Source organism: Xiphophorus couchianus, chromosome 24, assembly GCF_001444195.1.
Source record: "Xiphophorus couchianus chromosome 24, X_couchianus-1.0, whole genome shotgun sequence".
Classification (NCBI taxonomy): Eukaryota; Metazoa; Chordata; class Actinopteri; order Cyprinodontiformes; family Poeciliidae; genus Xiphophorus; species Xiphophorus couchianus.
This window is the reverse complement of record NC_040251.1, coordinates 8576939-8597551: the sequence shown is the minus strand read 5'-3', so window position 1 is coordinate 8597551 and position 20613 is coordinate 8576939. Positions and strand designations below refer to the sequence as shown.

The following is a 20613-nucleotide window of genomic DNA, read 5'->3' as shown; positions in this document are numbered from 1 at the left end:
AGCAGAGTGGAAAAGAAGGCCCCTGCTGGTCTGGCAAGAACCATGGAACATTCTCCTGATATGAGCCCTGTAGAAGCTTGAGAGCTGATGGGAACACAAGGCGGCAGGTGATTTGTTCACTCCGTGCCAAACATAATCCGGACACCAGGCGGCTGGTGGCGAGGCAGATTTCATCCCCATCGAGCCCGGCGTTTCAGCAGGAACAGGTCAGTCACTGAGTCACTGTGCTCTGCTGGATCCATAGGACCAACGTCTGGCATCAAGTCTAACCCTTAACTTTCAGAATGTTTTATTTTCATGCTGTTTCACAGCAAAGCTGCTGAATACAGCGTGTTACTGCCAAAGGATCCACTTTGTCAACTTTTCATTTTGAGCATCATAACTTTAATGTTTTTAACTGCAGAACTTTTACCGTGTAACAAGAATATTTGAGACAGAAATATCTTGGCTGGGCTAGAAATCCAGCCTCAACATTTTACTGCAGCAGTAAAGCTTTTCAAACTATCATACTGTAAATGTCACACAAAATCTATCTCACAAAATCGCAATTGATTTCCAGGTTTATTGTGAAGCAGAGGTTTAAGCTAGAGTAGTTTGTGTCTTTCTGCATCAGATAAGAATCCTGCTGTGTGTCATTTTTGATGCAGTTGATCTATAACTACGTGGCAAATGAAAGAGTCAGGATCAGTTGCTGCAGGATATGAATCTGCATTAAAAACTGTGTCTACAATCCAAACTAATTGCTTTGCATGTTATTGTTTTAAAATGATCTCGTCTACATTTCTGCAGAAATTACTCTGCTTTCCTATTATATTTGGAGCTGGAGCTGTATATGAATCAGATCTGTTTGTTTTACATGGCGCTCTGGGATTATAACTGATGTAAATTGGCAGTATATAAATAAAAGAGCATTGAATCCTTTTAATTCTGCTTTCAGCTGCAGGGGACACTGCTGTTTAAAACTCTGAAGCTACAGTTAGTGGTTTGCAGAGCTTCACTGCTCCCCAGGATGCATTTAATCTTCTCGATTACAGTTTAAGAGTCAACTTATATCAGTATCTGAGCATCTGAGTCGTTAAATCAGTGTTCTGTAAAGTCCTAAACATTAAGATTGTTAGGGATTATTACATTTGTGGAGCTCAGTTACATGTTTAGACAGGAAATCTTACAGAGGATTCCACCGCAGGAAAAAAACTTAGAGTTGGATATGCATTTTGCAGTGGGGGAACAGCATTGCAGTGTACGCCCATGTACTGAACATTTATATTTGTTACCATGGCGAACCTTAAAGATGGATCTTTGACACTGAAATTAAAGTACACAGAACTGACCAAGTGATTCTGGATGTGTTGAAGGAGCAGATTAGCATGAATGGTGATTGGGTGGAGAAATTCTGATAATTTCTAAAAGGAATATAATCCACCCTTCCTTTACTCCCCCCTCCTTCTTTCTCTCTTTCTCTCTCTCTCTCTCTCTCTTTGAGTCCCAGCCCCTGAAGGTGTCATAAATGTGCTCTCTCCCTCTCTCTCACTCACTCCCGATCACCGCCTTTCAGATCTTTAAAAGCTGGCGCTTTGCTGTGTCTCTCTCAATCTCCATTTGTGTCCTCTGGCACTGCAGGGGGACTCAGCCGGCAAAGCGCCAAGGGAATCTACTGTTTTAGGAGCAGGAAACGGATGCAGGAAAGCGGGGGGGAAAAAAAGACAAGAGTGATATACATCCAGAAATAGCATCGGCCACATTTAACTGACAGGGAGTGACAGTGTGCAGAACCTGAGACCTGAACAGAAGATGCCTCTCCTTTCTAACTTAACGGCCGTTGTGTTGCTGCTGATCGCCCACTGCGGATCTTGGGCCGGTGGAAGCCGCTGGGGGCCCTTCAAGGTCTGTCCCTCTTGCAAGGACCCCCTGGGGGTGGGCCGGCCCCCGAGGGACCACGACGTCGCCGGCAGCACAACAGTTTTGGCCCAGGGGGAGCCGTGTGGCGTGTACACCCTGAGCTGTGCCAAGGGGCTCCGCTGCATGCCCCCACCCAGAGAGCACAGCCCCCTGCAGGCTCTGTTGCAGGGACGAGGCGTTTGCGCCAAGCACATCAGAACTAGTCCCACCGAGAGGCCCCACCCCACAGGTAAGACACAAGTGCATGAAATCACATACAGACTCAGCTTGACATTTAGTGTTATATTACAATGGATACTGCACGCATTTCTGCAGACTCGCTCTTTTATTGCATGCATGTGATGCTGTGTCACCAGTTAGTGTCTAGCCAAAGCATCTCTGGAATCACCAAAGATAGAAACTCATTCATGATTCTGCTGCTTTGCAGAAACTATTACACTCTTGGTTCAGTTTCAGCATCAGTTTGCCTGGAAAGATGTAAATGCTTGCATTTATTTAAATGATTTTAGTTTTTTTTTTAGCTGTAACACATCCAGATGTATCATCCATTGCCATGCCAGGGCTCATGACAATGATTTGTCCTACAAGTCAGCCTCTCCGTAGGGAATTCAGATGAAATGTGAAACTGTCACAGTGTCACCTACATCCTGATCAGGCTGCTATTTATTGCAGTGATCACCATCTGCTGTTCGAACTGAGATACTGCGATTAACCGGCATGAAAAAAGGGAGCATACTGATGGTAATCGGTGCTCAGTCACAGCTGGAGGTCTTCAGCAGACTTGTTTAGCACAAAGATGCAGCAGTCCATCGCAAATTGTAAAACAAACTGATAAATGGAGAGCGCTGCTGTTTTAATGTCACATTCTCATCATGGCGTTTCCTTTCCTCCCAGGTCCACATCCCTCACACTTTGGTGACCTTGAAAAAGTAAGTTTAAGCCCTTCTTTTATATCTCTGCAAAGTAAAAAAGAAAAAGAAAAAAAGAAAGAAGGATGCATTGCAATTCATTTCCTCACGGATCCGCTGCTGTTCAGGGTGTTGCAGCGACATGTACACGCGCTGCTCACACGTCATGCATTATGGTGCATGATGTGTGTGCTGCTATGCGGCAGAACTAATTGAGCATGATGTGAATCGGGAAAGTTTGGACTCGGCTGCTGCAGCCACAGATTTATTTCAAACAGAAGAAGTCTGTATGTTCAGAAGTGGTGTGTGCGCTGCTGAAAGAGATGACACAGTCACATTTCACACCAAAAAAATGCACAGTCATTTCTGTGACCTGAAAAGCTGAAGCATTGTGTAACAAAACGTTATATAATGTGACACAATATGTGACATCTGTTACACATAAATGATCCTGCTTGTTACTATGCAAAACGGCTGCTAATCTAACACTGACGAGGGATTTCTGAGGGGAGCCAGCAGCTTTTAAATGCCACCCAGCTTCTGTCTTTCCTTCCTGGGGCTTTTAAAGTCGCCCTCTGTATTGCTCTTTTTCCAGGCACCCTGCCGCAAGCTGCTCAACAGCGTCCTGAGGGGTCTGGAGCTGACGATCTTCCAGTCTGACCGCGACATCTACATTCCCAACTGTGACACCCGGGGCTTCTACAGGAAAAAGCAGGTAGAGGTTTCTAGGTCTTTGCTCTGTTCGGTGTTGCACAATTTGCATGAGTGCATGGAGGATTGTTTTTGTTATTTTACTCCTTTTTACCCTAAATAAAATCCAGTAAAACCATTTATATGTGTGCAAACATGGTAGTTGCAGCATCATGCTGTGGGGGAATGCTGGAAATCCTAAACAGCTTAAAATAATGGAAATAACCACATTCATGTTTTGGAAATGGCCCAGTCAAAGTCCAGACCTAAATCCAAGTGAGGTAATGCTTTAAAAATGAGTATCAACACAGAGGTTCCAAACTTTTCCATGTCATTTTCCCCAAAACTGCATTAACTTCTAGCCGGAGATCCCCTTTGCAAATCCACAGACAATGCTGCTACAAAATATTTAAATTAACATAAATTTTCAGAATGTTTTGTTCCTCACTTTTATTCACTATCTGTTTAATGCTGCCTCATACCTTCTGATTTTAATCGGCCGTGAGTTATTATGGTTTTCCAGAGGTGTCCTCCGCAGCAGGACTGCTGAATGGTTCCTTCTGCCTGTTCTTATCAGAAACCTTTCCATTTCTTGCTGCTACGCTAACTGGAAGTGCAAAGCAACTTAATTTTGAGCCAATCAGAAGGATGCGCAATGTAAATAACTTTTCCATGTCCTTTTAATTTACATTTTATAATTATGATTAAAATACAGGTTAGACTTTATGATTTTGAAAACTATAGGTGATCCTTCAACTTTCTGAGCTTACCTAGCGCCCTCTTGTGGCCCCATCTTGAAAAACAAAAATCATCTAACAGAAGGAAGGATGGGAGAAACATTGCAGTATTGGTTATACAAAGTGTTGACTCAGACAGGCTTAACACAACTGCATGCCACACTTTTAAGATTTTCCATTGCTTTTTTTGTCAGACCATCAGGTAAATTATCATTAAGTTTCCTTTAAAAAGTTTTTAATTGTCCTAAGTTCATTGAGAACAAAAATGGCTTGAAATACATTATCCATAGCTCTTAAATTTTGTTGTGGAAGGCCTATTAAATCTCAAATATTCTATGTAGTTTTATTTATTTTTCCTTGTGGGTCTTTACTACTACACAAATCTTTGAGTAGCTCAAACATTTTCACTACATTCTGTGACTCGAGGCAGTAGCGGCTACCGCTAGCTAGAAAGTGTAAAATCTAATTAGCTTCTTTACCACCATCATGGCTAAATGCAAATGTATTGCCAGTCGGCTGGGCGATGTTCGTCTTAGCTACTGGTTTACTTATGTTGCCAGCCCATGTGATTTATTTATTTGTGATTTTTTCTTTTGTACATTTCTGTAGTGATACAAGTCTTAAAGCTTATGCAACATTCACATTTTGCACATTTTTGTTCTTCCATTTGGGTCTCCACTGCTTCTAAAAAATAGTCCAAGTGCTTTAAAAAAGCTATCCAGCTGTTTGTTTTTTTTAGTTTATGATTTTTAAAGGATGGAAAACAAGCCGTTTCAAAAAAACCTCCTGATTGTTGAGTTTTACTGCGCCGTTACCTAGCAACCCTAGCCAAGTTCCGCCCATCACCTAGCAACCATATCTGAGCTCCAGCACACTTAGTCAGCTGGTTTAACTGCTGTATGCTCTGGACAATGGCTGCTGGAAACAACTTGGAAACCACCAGCAACATTTTTGTTGGTTGTGCAGGAGGCTCTACTAAAGCTTTTCAAAGATGGAGGGTTGTATAATTGCGCTTCTGTCTTCAGCCATTTTCACATGAGAGAGTAAATGTTTTGTATAACTTATAACTGATAGACCTGTTAAAGGAAGCCACCATTAAATGTATTTTCTAATGGTCTTAATAAAGGTCTTAAAAAGTCTTACAGATAAGTTGGTGAAACCTTCAGAAACCCTGTAAATTCCAAAGAAAATACATGAAAAAGTAAGTTTTTGTGTCCATTTCTTTCTCTCTCCTCATAGTGCCGCTCCTCCAAGGGCATGCAGCGTGGCCACTGCTGGTGTGTAGACGAGCTCGGCGCGCCCGTGCCTTCCCGTGCCAGAGAGGATGGCACTTTACTATGCGATGGGGAGTGAGAGACACGTCTGCCCGACTGCTCTGAGCCTGGAGAAGGAGAAGGAGGAGGTGGTGGTGGTTGATGGGTGGAGGAGCTGGAGCACAGGGAGGAGAGGGCGGGTGGCTTTAGCATGTGCTAGACACTGCCTGGACAGGAGGTAACAGGGATAAACCACTCCCTATGGGGAAACTACACATTCATGCCCTCTCTTTCTCTTGTCTCTTGCAGCAAGATACTCTCTTTTATGGTCAAGCAACAGTAACATCTGCCTGAATGTCAAACAGCTGCAGCAGCGTCCTCTGCCTCGTCTCTGTGACATGCTGCATGCTCGTGTTAACGCTCCGTGAACTGCCTCAGCGATGATTTAAAAACAAAACAAACAAAAACACCCTCCGTGTTCCCTGACTGTTGTCCCGGCTTTTCTCCTCTTTTTCTTCCTTTTACACTTTTTAGGGATAGCTGACACTGCCTGTGTTTGTTCTGATCTCAGTGGGCTGAAATACTGTTAGGTAGGTGATGTGACACAAAAACGTCTGGAAAATCATTTTTAAATTTAAAAATGTGTCTCCCTCACCGTCCTCTCTCTCCCGCTCTCCAAAGATACACTGATATCGCCATAAATGACAGAAAAATATAATAAAATCTTTTTTTATTATTAACTTATTTTTGGGGATGTATTGACATCAATAACTGCTTGAATCCTATAGTATCAAATATATATAGATATAGAAATACATGTCAAGTCAGAAAAAATATCTCTAAGAGTGCATCGGTTCATTCTGACTGCCTATCAGTTGTTTCTTTGTACATATGTTTCAATTTTGTGGTGAAGTGGCAGACAAAAAGCTTACAGCTGTTACTCTTTTTAAAAAAAGTTGTAAGGCATATTTTTCTACACGTCAGTATAATATTTTATATATATATATATATATATATGAATTGTTGATTTATTTAATGAAGCTATAATACAATGCCATGTATTTTTATATTGTCAGCAGTTTCTTATTTAAATACAGAGATTATTTTATTTCATGTCGGGGTGAAGACGCCTTTTTGGGCCACAATACATTCATTAGAGCTCCATTAAACTGCTGTACATGACATGTAACGGTTCTAACTCATGTTTATCTCTTAATTTTTTCCTTTTAGTTATGTTTTTAAGGGGTTAAGAATGACAATGATTATTCTTTGTTTTATTTCGGCAAGTCAAAACATCATTTTTTATTTCAGTACGAGAAAAAAACAGAAAAAATATAAGATTTGTTAGTGTTATGGTATGTCTCTGCTGCGTCCTTGCAAAAGTCCCCCAAAATCTGTGTGCTACTAAATGAAATTAATGCTGTTTCTGACTAATCTTGTTGTGCCAGTGTGTGTGCTGTGGTGATGGGTCTCTGCACAGAGGACCTGTAAAACGTTTGCAAATACAAAAATAAAACATAACAGTAAAAATGGAGAAGAATAAACATATATTAATAGAACGTCTGGTGTCGAGTGTTTTCTTTCTTTTCGCCAAAGCTGAGCCAAATAAAACAGCATCAATACTGTAGCTTAACAGAAACTACAGTAGAAAGAGAGTTGCAGTGATATTGTAAAAAATATTTGTTGAAAGTTTCTTCACATCAATATGGGGTACTGATATGGTCATAAACAATGATTGGTCCAGTTTTGCAGATACAGATTCTGCAGCGAGTAAGTAATGCCACGCTGTTTAATTTTATTTAATTACATGCATAATACAACTACTGTCACATGCAGAAACAGTTTATTGGACCCTCAAAATATCACCAAGAAAAATCCTTTCACTGAACTGGAAATCCAGAACTTCACCATGTTTTTAGTCTGTGCCCTTAGTTATTTATAACGTGTAAATCTAAAATTCAAAGTTATGATGAGGAAAGTCAAAATTATGATGTTGAAATCATGTTGAAAGAAATTATTACTTTGGAAGTCAACCTTATGACTTTGAAAATTGAAATTCTAACTTTAAATCTCAAAATTATAACTTTGCAAGTCATATTTATGATGTTGAAAGTTGTAATTATGACTAAAATTCAAAATTATAACTGACGGTCAAAGTTATAATGTTGAAAGTTGAAATTATGATCAAAAATCTAAATTTTGACTATGAAAGTCTAAATTAGGATTTTGAAAGAAAGTATGTTTTTGAAAGTCAAACATATGACTTTGAAAACTGAAATCATAATGTTAAATCTCAAAATTATAACTGTGCAAGTCAAAGTTATGATGTTAAGATTGAAAATTGTGTTTAAGTTGAAATTATGACTTTGAAAATGGAAATTATGATGTTGAAACTTGAAATTAAATCCAAAAACGATGACAAGATCTCAAAATTCTGGTTTTGAATGTCATAGTCATAACTTCAAGTGGCAGTAATGGACTTCCATAAATTTCGGTGAAATAACCAAAAACTAAACAGACAAAAAAAATGTTGTAAGTCCCCGCCCACATTTTGGTCACCTGACTCCAAAAGATAGATTTTGATTGGTCCCTGACAGCTGTCAATCATACACTCACCGCTCGGTCAACTGAAAATAACGCGGTTGAGCTCGAGGTGGCAGTGGTGGACTGTGAGCTGTCAGTGAGGTTAAGAAAACATTTCTGTTGTGGTAATGGGAGACTGAGTACTGATTCATGTCGATAGTTTAAACGTTAAACTGAACCCTGGAAGAAGCCGCGTCGGTTAGAGCGCTCAGAGCTTAGGCGCGTGAACTTTAGCTGTCACAGTCAGCGGCGCGTGAAGGAGCGGTTAAACCATCATCAGGAAGAAAAAGACGCGTCACCGCCCGCTCAGCGCTCTCTCTCGGCAGGGGACGACAGAACACGGTCCGCGGCCATGGCTGCCCTCGGTAACTCGGGGACTGTTACGTCCAGTCCGATGGTGGTCCTGGCGCCCAAGACGAAGACGAAGAAGAAGCACTTTGTTCAGCAGAAGGTGAAGGTGTTTCGAGCCAGCGAGCCCATCGTGAGCGTGTTCATCTGGGGCGTGAATCACTCGGTGAGTCGGTGGAAGCTAACGTTTCACTACATGCTAATCACCTCAGTTGGAATGTGCTAACTCGGTGTAGCTTCGGTGTTAGCATTAGAAACAACCTCACTCTTTTATAGCGTTTTGGAGAGATGACAGCAGAATCTGTGACATGATAGATTGGAAACTTGGACATCTTTAAAAGAATTAATAACTAACATGTCTTTATGGCACAAAGGGAGTGATCTGATCTGCGGGTTCTTATTTTAGTTTACACAGGCGCTTATGGGACTTAGAATGTGTTTATTTTGAACTTAGCATTAAGTTACAGTTTAAATACCATAAATTATTCCTTTTATTTGTGTTAAAATATGTATTTTAGGAGTAGGCTTAATAATTTCACATTTATCATCAGATCTCTCGCTTGGCAGTTTGAAAAATGTCAACATGTTAACTATTTCTTAACAAAACTATTTATTGTAAATGTATACAACTAACTTGTCTGTGACGCAATAAATAGTCCAACTCCTAAAAAATATTTAATTTTACAGCTTTTTACGGGTCACTGCTCCTGGTCTCAACACTTCCCCTAAAGCAAAGTTGTTTATTCATGAGGTTGATCATTGTGTTTTTTTACTTTATGGACAGAGCTTTTATGTTTTTAGACTTTGAAGCTCTTCTGTAGGGCTACACTGTGTTGGAAAAGTTTGATACTGCAGTGTTATTGTTAATATCATATAAAATGTAACTAAAAACACATTCTTCCCACTTGGCCTTTTCTTTCCTATTGTAACAATACTTGATGAAAGAAATTCTTTTTAAGTTCCATGGAAAAACGATTGCTACTACTGAAGCGCTTTTTTTGTTGTGTTTTTTTCTGGTAAAATGTGTTGTTGCCAGTACGACAGGAACATTTCACTAGGTTGGAGCACAGATCCAATGTCAAAGGTCGACCTACATTTTTCAAACGTTTCCCTGGATCAGCAAACTTAAATTAAAACATTCTCCAGAAATGAAATGAAATGAAAAATGTTGAGGAGGTAATGTCCCCATTTGAATCAGCTGTGTAAGAACAGGGACACATGTAAAGCATGTAGGACACTGGCCCCTGAGGACTGGAGTTGGACACTCCTGCTCTTGTCTTATCCTCTTCAGCTCAATCATGCTAAACTCTGGGTTAAAGTCTCAGAGTTTAGCTAATTCTAACTGTTTTTATGGGAATTTTGGAGCCTAAGATGCTACTATTTGCTGCAGTTCTTACTGATTATTCTCTTCACAAAGTGGTTGGGATATCAATAAAGGTTTTTATAAAATTTGTAGGACAATGTATCCATAATGTAAGTACTTATGGGATGCTACATTTTTAGTAGCAGTGATACTAAAGCTCACAGAGAGTGTTGGAGAGTTTATGATTATAGAAACAAAGGAAAACGGTGAAATTAGCATCAAAATACTTTTGTAATAAGATGTTTGGATGACCTTGTGTAGCTCTAGTCCTTGTCTAGCATAGTGACTACAAGGTTAAATTGAAGGGATTGTTCCACATTTATTTTCATTAAACTTGGGTTTTGTTTTGGAAAATTTAATGTAAGATGCAGCAGGATATTTTTTTACACATTTTCACAGTGTTGCCAGTAAATATCACTATTACTGTATCATATATGTTTGTGATTTTTTTTCAATGTAATTTCATAAATCTCTGTAACATTTTAACACTTGAGGAGAGAAACAACAACTTTTAAAAAAGTGTTTGTGGAAAATGATGTAAGTAAAAAAGCACTTAGCACATCATCATAATAATAAGAAAAAATATCGCTGATAGGGAATTTATACTTTTTACCATTTATTTACTGATGTATCTGCTGTTTTTATACTTCTGCAAAATGTGATTTTCTGTTAAAGATGTTTCCAGACTGCAGATGCTTTCACAACTGTCTACAAAGATACTTGACATCCTGTGTAAATATCAAACGCAGCTTTCTTAAAGAGTTACTGTATATGGAATGCATTTTCCTGTACTTGTTTTTACTATTGAATTATCATTATGACTACACGCCTATGGTTAGAAGTGAATAAATATTGAAGGGTTGCAAGACCCCGTTGGAGTTGGCCTGTTGGAGTTAGCTCGTCTAATGTAGCTAAGTCTGACAGGCTTCTCCCCTTGCTGCAGACAAGCCTTTGTGTCCTTGTGATTCTTTCAGAGTTTATTTGAAGAATAAACCTAACAGCTGATACTTGTAATTATTTCGTGGAAATTCAATACTGGATTTTAAAAAAACAAGCTGCTAAAATTTGCATTAAAATGACTATCTATATTTCAGAAGATTTGTTGTTTCTGCACCATTTCTGCCAAATATCAAAAGCCACTGTGAAAGGTCCAAAGACCCTTAGAGCTAGCCTGAGCTAAAAAATATTAGAATAACCTAATTTTCCAACTCCGGTCCTTAAGGGTCGGTATGCTGCAGGGTTTTCTTGTGTCCTTGTTCCAACACATCTTTTTAAATGGCTAAATTACCTCTTCGATATATATTTTACCAATAAAACTCTCTCTCACCCAACATCCTACACAATTAAAAACAATACAAATCACATGTACTTGTTTTTTAAGAAGCTTTTGCATTGGAAACTAAAATTTTTCTATCCTATTGCTGCTTGTGCCTCTGTATCTATGGCCTGATGGAGGCATTTTTCTTCAAGAATCTTTAGATGTTGTGCAATCCCAAACCTTTATATATGTCTGTCCTTTGTGTAGATCAATGATCTCAGCCAGGTTCCTGTTCCTGTCATGCTCCTGCCTGATGACTTCAAAGCCAACACTAAGGTCAAAGTCAACAATCACCTCTTCAACAAGTGAGAGACTCACTCTTATACTTTTCATAAGGACCATCAGGCGGATTAATGTTATAATATTTCCACCTCCTCTCCTTTCATCAGAGAAAACCTTCCCGGACATTTTAAGTTTAAAGAATACTGTCCTCAGGTCTTCCGAAATTTAAGAGAACGTTTTGGTATTGAGGATCTGGACTATCAGGTGAGAATGTTTTAATCTTTTATTATTATTCCCATACAAAACATTAAATGTCCTCATTTTCTGACTTTGTGCTGTTTGTCGTTTTCTCCTCAGGTGTCTTTAACCCGCAGCCCCCCGGTGAGAAGTGCAGATGATCAGGGAGAGAGTCTCCTCCTCAACTCCTACGATCGAACTCTTGTCATCAAGCAGATCTCCAGCGAAGACGTTGCAGACATGCACAACATTCTGTCAGAGTATCACCAGGTAACTGAAGCACTTAAATACCTCCTACCTTCTATCAGGTGCATTTTCATTTTTCATTTTATTTTTTATTTCATTCACTCGAAAATAAATATAAATAGTTAATGTGACAAAAGAAACAATGAATGGAAAGGAGCAGAAAGAAGTATAAACTTGCAATATCTGCCTCTATTTGCATAAAAAGAAAATTAAGTACTCAGGTCAGAAAACTATTCCAGATAAGTACAAATAAACAAAAAAAATCTTTTAAATGCAGAAAAATAGATTGTTCTATAAACTGACCCCTTTAATTGCAATTAAAGTCCGTATTTCCATTATTGCCATTCTGAATTGATTTAATTTTCTTCTAAGGTGTATATAAATTTTTTTTAAACATTAATTTGCATACTGAAGTAATGGAATGATTTATGAAACAAAACAATATGCTTAGTTTGGTTGCAGCTAAGCTAGGTCATCCGTTACACAGCTGCTACATTCAAGACGCCATACTCAGTGTGAATAACTGGTTGTCATGGTCCGCCGCGCCGGGCGGATGGGTCTCTGTGATGCTGCTGCTTCACAGAGCAGCGGCATCTGCCACAGATTATTATTACAGCAGGTCATTATAATAATAACCTGCTGTGATTGGTTTATCTGTAGAGGGATTATCAGTTGATGTCACGCTACGTCAGTACCCACCGTACTGATCATCACTATTTAAGCTGTTTACAATTCTGCTAATAAAATTATTTACATCTCGCACAGCCAGCAAGATGGATACGGGTAACCATGGCAACCAGTGGCAGTTTCAGTTCAGACACCAAATGTACCTCAATGGAAACCATTTTAGAACTAAAGCAGAAGTTATCATCTTCAGTCTTGGGGTTCAGCCAATCAGTGGCAGGGGAAATTTATGCCGCTTCTGGATTGGCTGCTTTGCAGACGTCAGCCAATGATGGCATGTCAAGTTGTATCACCTTTGGTATCTCAGCTTTTCTGCATTTTTGTTTAATATTTTATAAATGCACTGCAGAAAAATAATCATCAAATAATCTGGATATATGTTCTTCTTAAATAACTCTGACTAAAATTGAACAAGTCAATGTTACTCAGTTAATTTAATAAAAATAAAAAAAATTCTCAGGCAGCAAATTTGCATATTTGCTTTTTTCAAAGTAAGGCTAGCTAAATAGGTTTTACAGTGTGTTAGCTGAGCTCTGGCCTAGAGGGAATGTAGATTATAAAGTTTCTCGGCCCTGATGCTTTAAACGCCAATAAAACATCCGACAAGTTTTAGAAACATCTCATGACATTGAAATTAGTAAAACTACAGAGTTTGGCAGTCTGACCTCTTTTGCTGTTAACCTTTGACCTCAGCAGTTATGTAGAGAACCCTTTTACTTTCTAAAAAATAACTTTCTTAGGTTCTCCTTGTTTTTACAAGCAATTCTAGGCAGATCATAAAAACCACGGCAGTTGATTGCAGTGCATCTGAACGCTTCACACCGTCCCTGGGCTGCAGACGCCACATCTGTCATCTGTCGCCTCCCCCTGGGAGTGTGCTGCATGCTACAGGAGGTTTTTTCCAGTGAGAGTCAGTGAGGCCTGCTGAGCTGATGTGGGACCAGCTGTGGTTCAACCTACAAATCAGATTTAGAATTGGTCGTTAAAAATGTCTGCTGAGAGTAAACGTGCAAAATCTGCCTCCTCCCCTTAATTAGGAGTCTTTGTTTATGTGTCTGAGCATAAGTAAGCACTCAGGAATGCTGCTTTTATTGCTCTGGGTGATTGCAGAAGTTGGTAATCTAGTAAGTGTGTGCTGATGCCTCTTTTTTTTTCTCCGAAGAGTTTTTGCGGCGCTAGTGGCTCGTATTTTTTCTACAGTAGGAAGACAGGAAGGAGGGTGAGGAGAGGGGGGAAGACATGCGGTAAAGGTCGTCGGGACCGGGAGTCAAACCCGCGACGTCCACGTCGAGGACTAAGGCCTCCAAACGTGGGGCGTGTGGCTCAGAAAGCAGAGTGTAGCTGCAACCATGCATATATTTGGATCAGAATTTCTTTGTGTTATCTTTGTGGTTTTTTTGTCTTTGTTTGTTTTCTTTATTTTTTTTTTGAAAGAGTTTATTGGGTCAATTGGCTTAACCAGTCTTTCTTTCTCTGTTTTACTCTTCTCTCTTTTTCCTTGTTTCTTTTTTGTTTATGAGCTTCTTTTGTTTTTTCTTTGTTCCTTGTCCGTTTCTTTTGTCTGCTTTTTGTGCTTTTTTCAGATGAAATATCTTTACAGACAAACTAACATAAATTAACAGCTGAAATAACTTTTGTCATTTTATCTCGCTCTTTTTTATTTAGTTTTTTTTTACTTTAATTGTGCAATATTTTTACTTAATTTTTGAATTTATAAACCATTTTACAAAATTGACATGCTTTTTAGAGTGCATGGCTGCTTTAAATTACATTTTCCTCTTTCTTTTTTCACTCTTCCTATACATTTGTGCATGTCAACCTAAATAGAATCATTTATAGATGCTGCTGCATATTATTGCTGTGAAAATGTAGATGTCTACATGTTAGATATTGTGTCAGACTTTTAAAGTTGGATTTGAATCTCCTCTTCAGGCTGAATGTTGTGGCTTTGTGTCACTAGACCAGCAACAAATACTCTTCTGTGCGATTGTTGGTATTTTGAAAATATTCAAATGTTCATCTATTTTTAAGTCGGAGGGAAATGAGCAAGGTTTCCCTCTTTGCTCTCTGTTTGTTGCAGATTTTTGAGACCTGCAGATATTTTAAGTCAGGCTATGAAGTGGAACCAATTGAATCTGACTTTTGGGCCTTTTGTTTTGTTGGAGAATGAGGATGTTGGCATTCACAACAAACTTCCTTGGGGAAACGGAAACAATGTGTAGATATCATTGTTGTATGTGGAACTACTGAGACTCCCTTGTGCATCATCCAAACTACCATTTTCTCCCACAGTCAAACCAATTATGGATTGTTTTCATTTTTATTGTACCCTCTGATTTGTATGAATCTTGGTTTACAACTGCTACTACTGTTGGGGTGCGTTCACACCAGCCCTGTTTAATCTACTTTAATGAAACTCCAGTTCGTTTGCCTAGAAAGTCCGGTTTATTTTGAGAAGGTGTGAATGTGCAATCAAACCAAAACATTTAACTGGTTCGCCTATAAACTTCAGTCTGGGTTTGGCTGAAGTGAACTCTGATACCATTTGAGTGTATATGTGAACGCCAAGCAGACCGGAGACCGTTGCAAAAGCAGGAAGTAGACTGTAGCGCAGGGCATTCTGGGTAAATACAACCAAAACAAACACAGGAGTAGCGCTAATGGTAGAAATGGCTCAGTTTTTACTAAAGATGAAAGAGAAATTTTACAACTGCTAAAGTCTGACGCTGCTCCATTTTTCTAGAAGGAAGTTGTGCTCAGTGTCTTCTTCAGATGTTTTTGTCGCTTCCTTCAGTGGTTCTTGGTGCCCTCCCCCACAGGCAAGGAGGGGAAAAGTTTTTCAAAGGGTTCAGTTTGTTTGACACAGCAGTGTGAAAGAGAACCACATCAGCTGAAAATGTAGCAAATGTTGCAATTTTAGAGACATTTCCCGTCTTCTGATGTAGCTAAAACTGAAGTTACCCAAGCATGAGGTACGTTTTGCAGTAGGAGGGACTGGTGCACTTCAACAAATGGACAAAGAATATCATTTGGAAACATTGATGCAACAACAATTACTTGATTTATACTGATAAATGCCCATCGGGGGACTTGCACTGCAAATAAGCTAAGACAGTAATTGTTATTGTTTATACTTAACATGCAAATAAACAATAAGTGGGCAGAGCTAGAAAAATCAATCAGGAGGAATGGAGCAGAATTCTAGCAAACTGTATTGAGATGCTTTTCAAATACATTTATAAAATATTCAGTTCTATCAAATATAAAGGAAATGCTTTGTGTATAAGTTTGTAAATTTAAAAAGTTGGAAAAATTCTGCAGAGTGATTTCTATAATCCTAGCCAGCCTTTATTTTGTTCTGCATTTGCCAATTCAGTTAGAATAACATTTTATACTCAAGATCTTCCCGATTTTGCCTCCATTTTTAAATCCTTTTTCTTCTGTGTGTGTAATGAGAGCTGAATCAGGTAAAGTGACTTAAATCTGCATGCACATGGTTTAAAATGGCTGCTTTTTCTGCCTTTAGCACATCGTGAAGTGCCACGGCAGCACGCTGCTGCCTCAGTTCCTGGGAATGTACCGGGTAAGCGTCGACAGCGAGGAGGCGTACCTCATCGTCATGAGGAACATGTTCAGTCATAGGCTGGTGGTTCACAGGAAGTATGACCTGAAGGTAAGGAGGAACCACCAGGTGTTGGCTCAAACTGTACCTGTTCATAAAGTGAAGAGGAAGTCAGAAAAAAACACAAACTTTTCTGTTGATTTAACAAAGGGTTTAAACAAATAATATAAAGACATTCTGCTGTCTCAAATACTCTGCCTAAAGGTCTTGCATGTCTTTGACTAAAGAAATTAAAAAATAAATGGCTAAAATGTCATTTTCATAACAGAAAACTGTTGTTTACAGGGCTCTCTGGTTGATCGTGAAGCAAGTGACAAAGAAAGGGTAAGCGTATCTTTTTAGCATCGATTCATGCTAAAGTTATTAAAATCAAATCAAATTTTATTTGTATAGCACATTTCAGCAGCAAGGCATTTCAAAGTGCTTTACATCATATCAAACACAGAAACACAATGCAACATAGAATCAACAATCAAAACACGACATTAAGTCAAGTTCCATCAATAAATTTGTAATTGATTACGTTTCAAATACAATCCTAAACAGGTGGGTTTTTAGTCGAGTTTACATCCATAAAAGGTTGACCTGTTACACTCCTACTGTGTTATATGGAACAAAATACTTATTGCTATTTTTCTTCCCACTCACTCACATACACGTTATGTACAAAATGTCTGTACTGTGTTGTTTGATGCGAAGGAAAAAGAGCTTCCAACCTTTAAGGACATGGACTTCAGGAACAACCTGCAGAAGGTTTACGTTACAGACGAGGAGAAGGAGAAGTTCATGGAGAAACTCAACAAAGATGTTGAGGTGAGCGTTTAAAAGCCGATAACTATCTCCACTTTACAGAAGGAGGAGGGAAAAAACTGAAGCTGCACCGCCGCTTTACAGGATCAAGATGTCAGATCTGAAACTCTATCTACTAAACGGAGAAATTTTGATCTTACTAAACTAATGAATCAGTCAAATTTTATTTACATACAAATTTTTATGGAGAAAAATGTCAAAGAAAACAGTTTTACAGAGTAAAACGATCAACAATCATGACTGATAACATGGTAAACATTGAGGAACTAGAATAAAAAGATGTAAGCAAACAAAAAAGCACAAATCATAATCCTATCATTCCAGAAATGCTCTTAATTATATGACAAATTAAAAACATAAAACTGTCATTTGATTTTTGGAATAATACAGAAGATTTTATTTAAAAGGTAAATAATCTTAATTTTAAGAGGTGTGTCTGAGTGACATGGTTTTGTATACGTGAAGAAATGTTTTACCCAATAGGAGAATTCAACTGCTTTGCCACTGTCTGACCTACAGATGGCAGCACTGAGACAGTTTTAGGCAAAATAATGAGGAACAAATAAAATTCACACAAAAGTCTCTTAATTAGCACAGAAACATGGAGCCCTAAATTTTATTAGGTAGTTTATTTAATTTGATTTAAGGACTTCTCTAACAAAATAAAATGCCATAGAACAAACCACTGATGACCTTACTGTGCTACTGTATACATGAGATTTTTAAAATAATGTATAAACGTAAGAGCAGATTTGTGAATTTCATTAAAGACTTGGAAACGATTTATAAATATTAAGATTTTAATGTGGATGCTGATATATCTCTGTGGTTTGTTGGTAAAATTTTACTGTTTCTGAAAACTGTTGGCTTCACTTTATTTGTATCTTTTATATTTAAGTTTAGAAATTACATTAGCTTCCTGTCCCAGTGACTCTGATATCAATTAGTGATGCCTTGATCCCGATCCAATACCAAAACTGCCTGTTTCTGCTTTTATTTCCCTTCCTTCATGTTTTATTTTAAATCCTCTGAGCAAACAGTTTTATTTCCTCTCTTCCAGTTCCTGGTGAAGCTGAAGATCATGGACTACAGCCTGTTGCTCGGAATCCATGACATCGGCCGAACCGAGCGGGAGGAGGAGGAGAGCGGGGAGGTGTCCAACGAGGAGGAAGCCGAGTCGGAGAACGGGCTGGCTCCGGGCCCCGCCGTAGGTTCCTATGGAACGTCTCCTGAAGGGATCGCTGGTTACATGTCGTCCTGCAAGCCTCTGGGGCCGGGCGAGTTCGACCCCTACGTGGATGTTTACGCCCTCCGGAGCTGCCCAGGTGAAAAATTTGGCGTGTTAACTGCAGGTTTAGATGGAGTAAGCTTTAGTTGAGTCTTTAATGCAATAAACAAGGGCTGAAATGATTAATCAAATTCATTGTGATTAATTGATATAATCGTTAGCTAATATTCTAATCGACTGATCGTTAAGTGAAGTATAGAGTCTTAAAAATCCCATTATACTTAAAGAACAACTATTCAGAGCAATAATTAAGCCAAAACTGTATAAAATATATTGCATTTAAACCAAAAAAAACGTTGTTTTTCAAAAATGTTCTACCCCAAACTCATGTGGCAAGTCTGAAGAACTTAAAATATTAGCAGAACTGCCTATTTTTTTAATCGGATTAATTGCTAGAATAATCTATAGATAGATTAATTGATTAGTTGTGGCTCTATAATAAACCCACAATTTTTGGTTCCTTTTCTTTTTCCTTGATCATAACCCTCCTTGAGCTTCAGCATCTACGTCTCTAATGTCTGAATCCTGTAGGTCTGTACTTAATGATTATCTTAGTAATTGATTATTCTTATGATTAATTGGTTAATCAGATAAAAATTGGACACATTCTGCAGATTTTCTTTTAACCAGCGAGGCCTTTTTTAAACAATGTTAGAAATACATTAAAAGATGCAAACAAACTAGGTGAAGCTAAAACTTGATTCCACTTGAAGAGTTTTGGGTATAATGAAATATGCTGAATGCAATATATATATATATATATATATATATATATATATATAATGATCAGTTTTGACTTGGTTATTGCTGAGTGTGTTCTTTCAGCAAATGGTCTTGTTTTGATCCTACTCCAATTAACGATTAATCGATTACTAAATTACTAGACGATTATTTCCATAATTGATTAATCACGATGAATCATTTGAGCCCTTAAATCAGAAGTGAACTTCCACCCAGCTGACTTTTCCTGTGTTTTAACCTCAGGCGCCCCGCAGAGGGAGGTCTACTTCATGGGCCTGATAGACGTTCTCACACAATACGACACCAAGAAGAAAGCCGCTCACGCCGCAAAAACGGTCAAACACGGGGTGAGTCAGTCCTTCTCTTCCACATCATGTTCATACGGGTCCTTGAAATCCCTGAAAATGCTTGAATTCGTAATATATAATTGATTAAGATACAAAATATCACACAATCTTTATTTCAAGGTTATTGAAATTTGGGGATTTTTAAATTAAATTAGTGTTTAATGACATTTTTCCTCCTAGAGAATGTAGAATAGCATGAAAAAACATTATTAATAACAATAATAAATTATATCGCATAATTGTCTTCTTCTTGGTTCATTTGGATTATGTTTATCTCCTAAGTATGGTCCTGGAAACTTACCTTGAAAATGCCTGAAAAGTGCTTGAATTTTGCTGTGAGAAAAGCGTTCTCTTCGCTCTGATTCTGACCCGTTTATGTCCGCCGCAGGCCGGGGCTGAAATCTCCACGGTCCATCCTGAGCAGTACGCTAAACGCTTTCGGGATTTCATCTCGAAGATTTTCGCGTAAGCCTCCGCCTGCGGACGCTGCCAGAAGTCATTCCAGCCTTCAACTGTAGATCAACACTAGTATGCACACATGGATCAATATTTAAATTAGGTGACGAGTCAAAACTTGTAGCATTATGATGCATATATTTATTTTGAAGATATATGTATATATATATATATTTCTTTAGGTATTGAACACTGTTGGGAACAGTAGTGTGTGTGGGGAGTGGGAGCACTTTTGATCATGAACTGATGGGGATTTTATTTTTGATTTTTGTTTTTTTTTTCATTTTGGTTTTCAAACATTAAACTACCGTATTTTCCAGATCATAGAGCCCACCTCACTATAAGCCGCATTTACAAAGTTTTTTTTTAAAAACTGGAAACGTACATATATAAGCCGCACTGACTATAAGCCGCTGGTATCTCCGCCACTCTAGGTTTTCCACAAGGATGCAGCAGAGGGCAGCGTCCTGAATACATCTGCTATTAAGGACGCAGCCCTGCATCTCCAATGCCGAACCATGGATTCGTTCATGCCGAACTTAATACGTGCAGCGGCTGTCGATCTGTACTGCCAGATCAAAAGCCTTCAACTTAAAAGCTGCATCAAATGAACATCTTCGTGTGTTTCCATGATGAGGGGGTATGAGTTTGAAAACATTTCTCCGTCGTATCTGCTGCTAGCATGTGCTTGTTCTAAATAAAAATTAGCAATTTCTTCTTTGATTTCCAATTTTGACTTCCAATGATTCGCTTCCTGCTAAAGAGCCCCCTGGTGGTTGAAGAAAAATCCACAGAAAAGCCGCACCGGGCTATAAGTCGCATGGTTCAAAGCGTGGGAAAAAAGTAGCGGCGTATAGTCCG

General features: G+C 38.6%; 2 protein-coding genes across 3 annotated transcripts; both read left to right on the top strand.

Moving 5' to 3' along the window:
* Positions 1 to 66: 66 nt before the first annotated feature.
* On the top strand, positions 67 to 7046 carry igfbp6b (insulin-like growth factor binding protein 6b). Of its 2 annotated transcripts, XM_028010419.1 has the most exons (5): positions 67 to 206; positions 1621 to 2128; positions 2794 to 2828; positions 3403 to 3522; positions 5474 to 7046. In XM_028010419.1, the coding sequence occupies exons 2-5, from the start codon at positions 1792 to 1794 to the stop codon at positions 5585 to 5587; spliced, it is 606 nt and encodes a 201-aa protein (XP_027866220.1). In that variant the 5' UTR covers positions 67 to 206; positions 1621 to 1791; the 3' UTR covers positions 5588 to 7046. The 2 variants fall into 2 exon arrangements, with proteins under 2 accessions (XP_027866220.1, XP_027866219.1); XM_028010418.1 differs by lacking the exon at positions 67 to 206 and having other exon boundaries at positions 1516 to 2128.
* Positions 7047 to 8124: 1078 nt separating this feature from the next.
* Positions 8125 to 20361, top strand: pip4k2ca (phosphatidylinositol-5-phosphate 4-kinase, type II, gamma a). Its single transcript, XM_028010417.1, has 10 exons — positions 8125 to 8584; positions 11307 to 11404; positions 11489 to 11585; positions 11679 to 11828; positions 16015 to 16161; positions 16396 to 16434; positions 16810 to 16923; positions 17981 to 18245; positions 19193 to 19296; positions 19685 to 20361. Exons 1-10 carry the CDS (start codon positions 8423 to 8425, stop codon positions 19763 to 19765), a joined length of 1257 nt encoding a protein of 418 aa, XP_027866218.1. The 5' UTR covers positions 8125 to 8422; the 3' UTR covers positions 19766 to 20361.
* Positions 20362 to 20613: the final 252 nt, after the last annotated feature.

What these genes read in the sequence shown, in the direction of transcription:
- igfbp6b (XM_028010419.1), top strand. Translation starts at nt 1,792, where the DNA reads ATGCCTCTCCTTTCTAACTTAACGGCCGTTGTGTTGCTGCTGATCGCC. An exon ending in CGAGAGGCCCCACCCCACAG is followed by an intron (nt 2,129 to 2,793) that starts GTAAGACACAAG and finishes CTTTCCTCCCAG; the next exon opens with GTCCACATCCCTCACACTTT. An exon ending in ACTTTGGTGACCTTGAAAAA is followed by an intron (nt 2,829 to 3,402) that starts GTAAGTTTAAGC and finishes CTCTTTTTCCAG; the next exon opens with GCACCCTGCCGCAAGCTGCT.
- pip4k2ca (XM_028010417.1), top strand. Translation starts at nt 8,423, where the DNA reads ATGGCTGCCCTCGGTAACTCGGGGACTGTTACGTCCAGTCCGATGGTG. An exon ending in AAGCAAGTGACAAAGAAAGG is followed by an intron (nt 16,435 to 16,809) that starts GTAAGCGTATCT and finishes TTTGATGCGAAG; the next exon opens with GAAAAAGAGCTTCCAACCTT. An exon ending in AACTCAACAAAGATGTTGAG is followed by an intron (nt 16,924 to 17,980) that starts GTGAGCGTTTAA and finishes CCTCTCTTCCAG; the next exon opens with TTCCTGGTGAAGCTGAAGAT.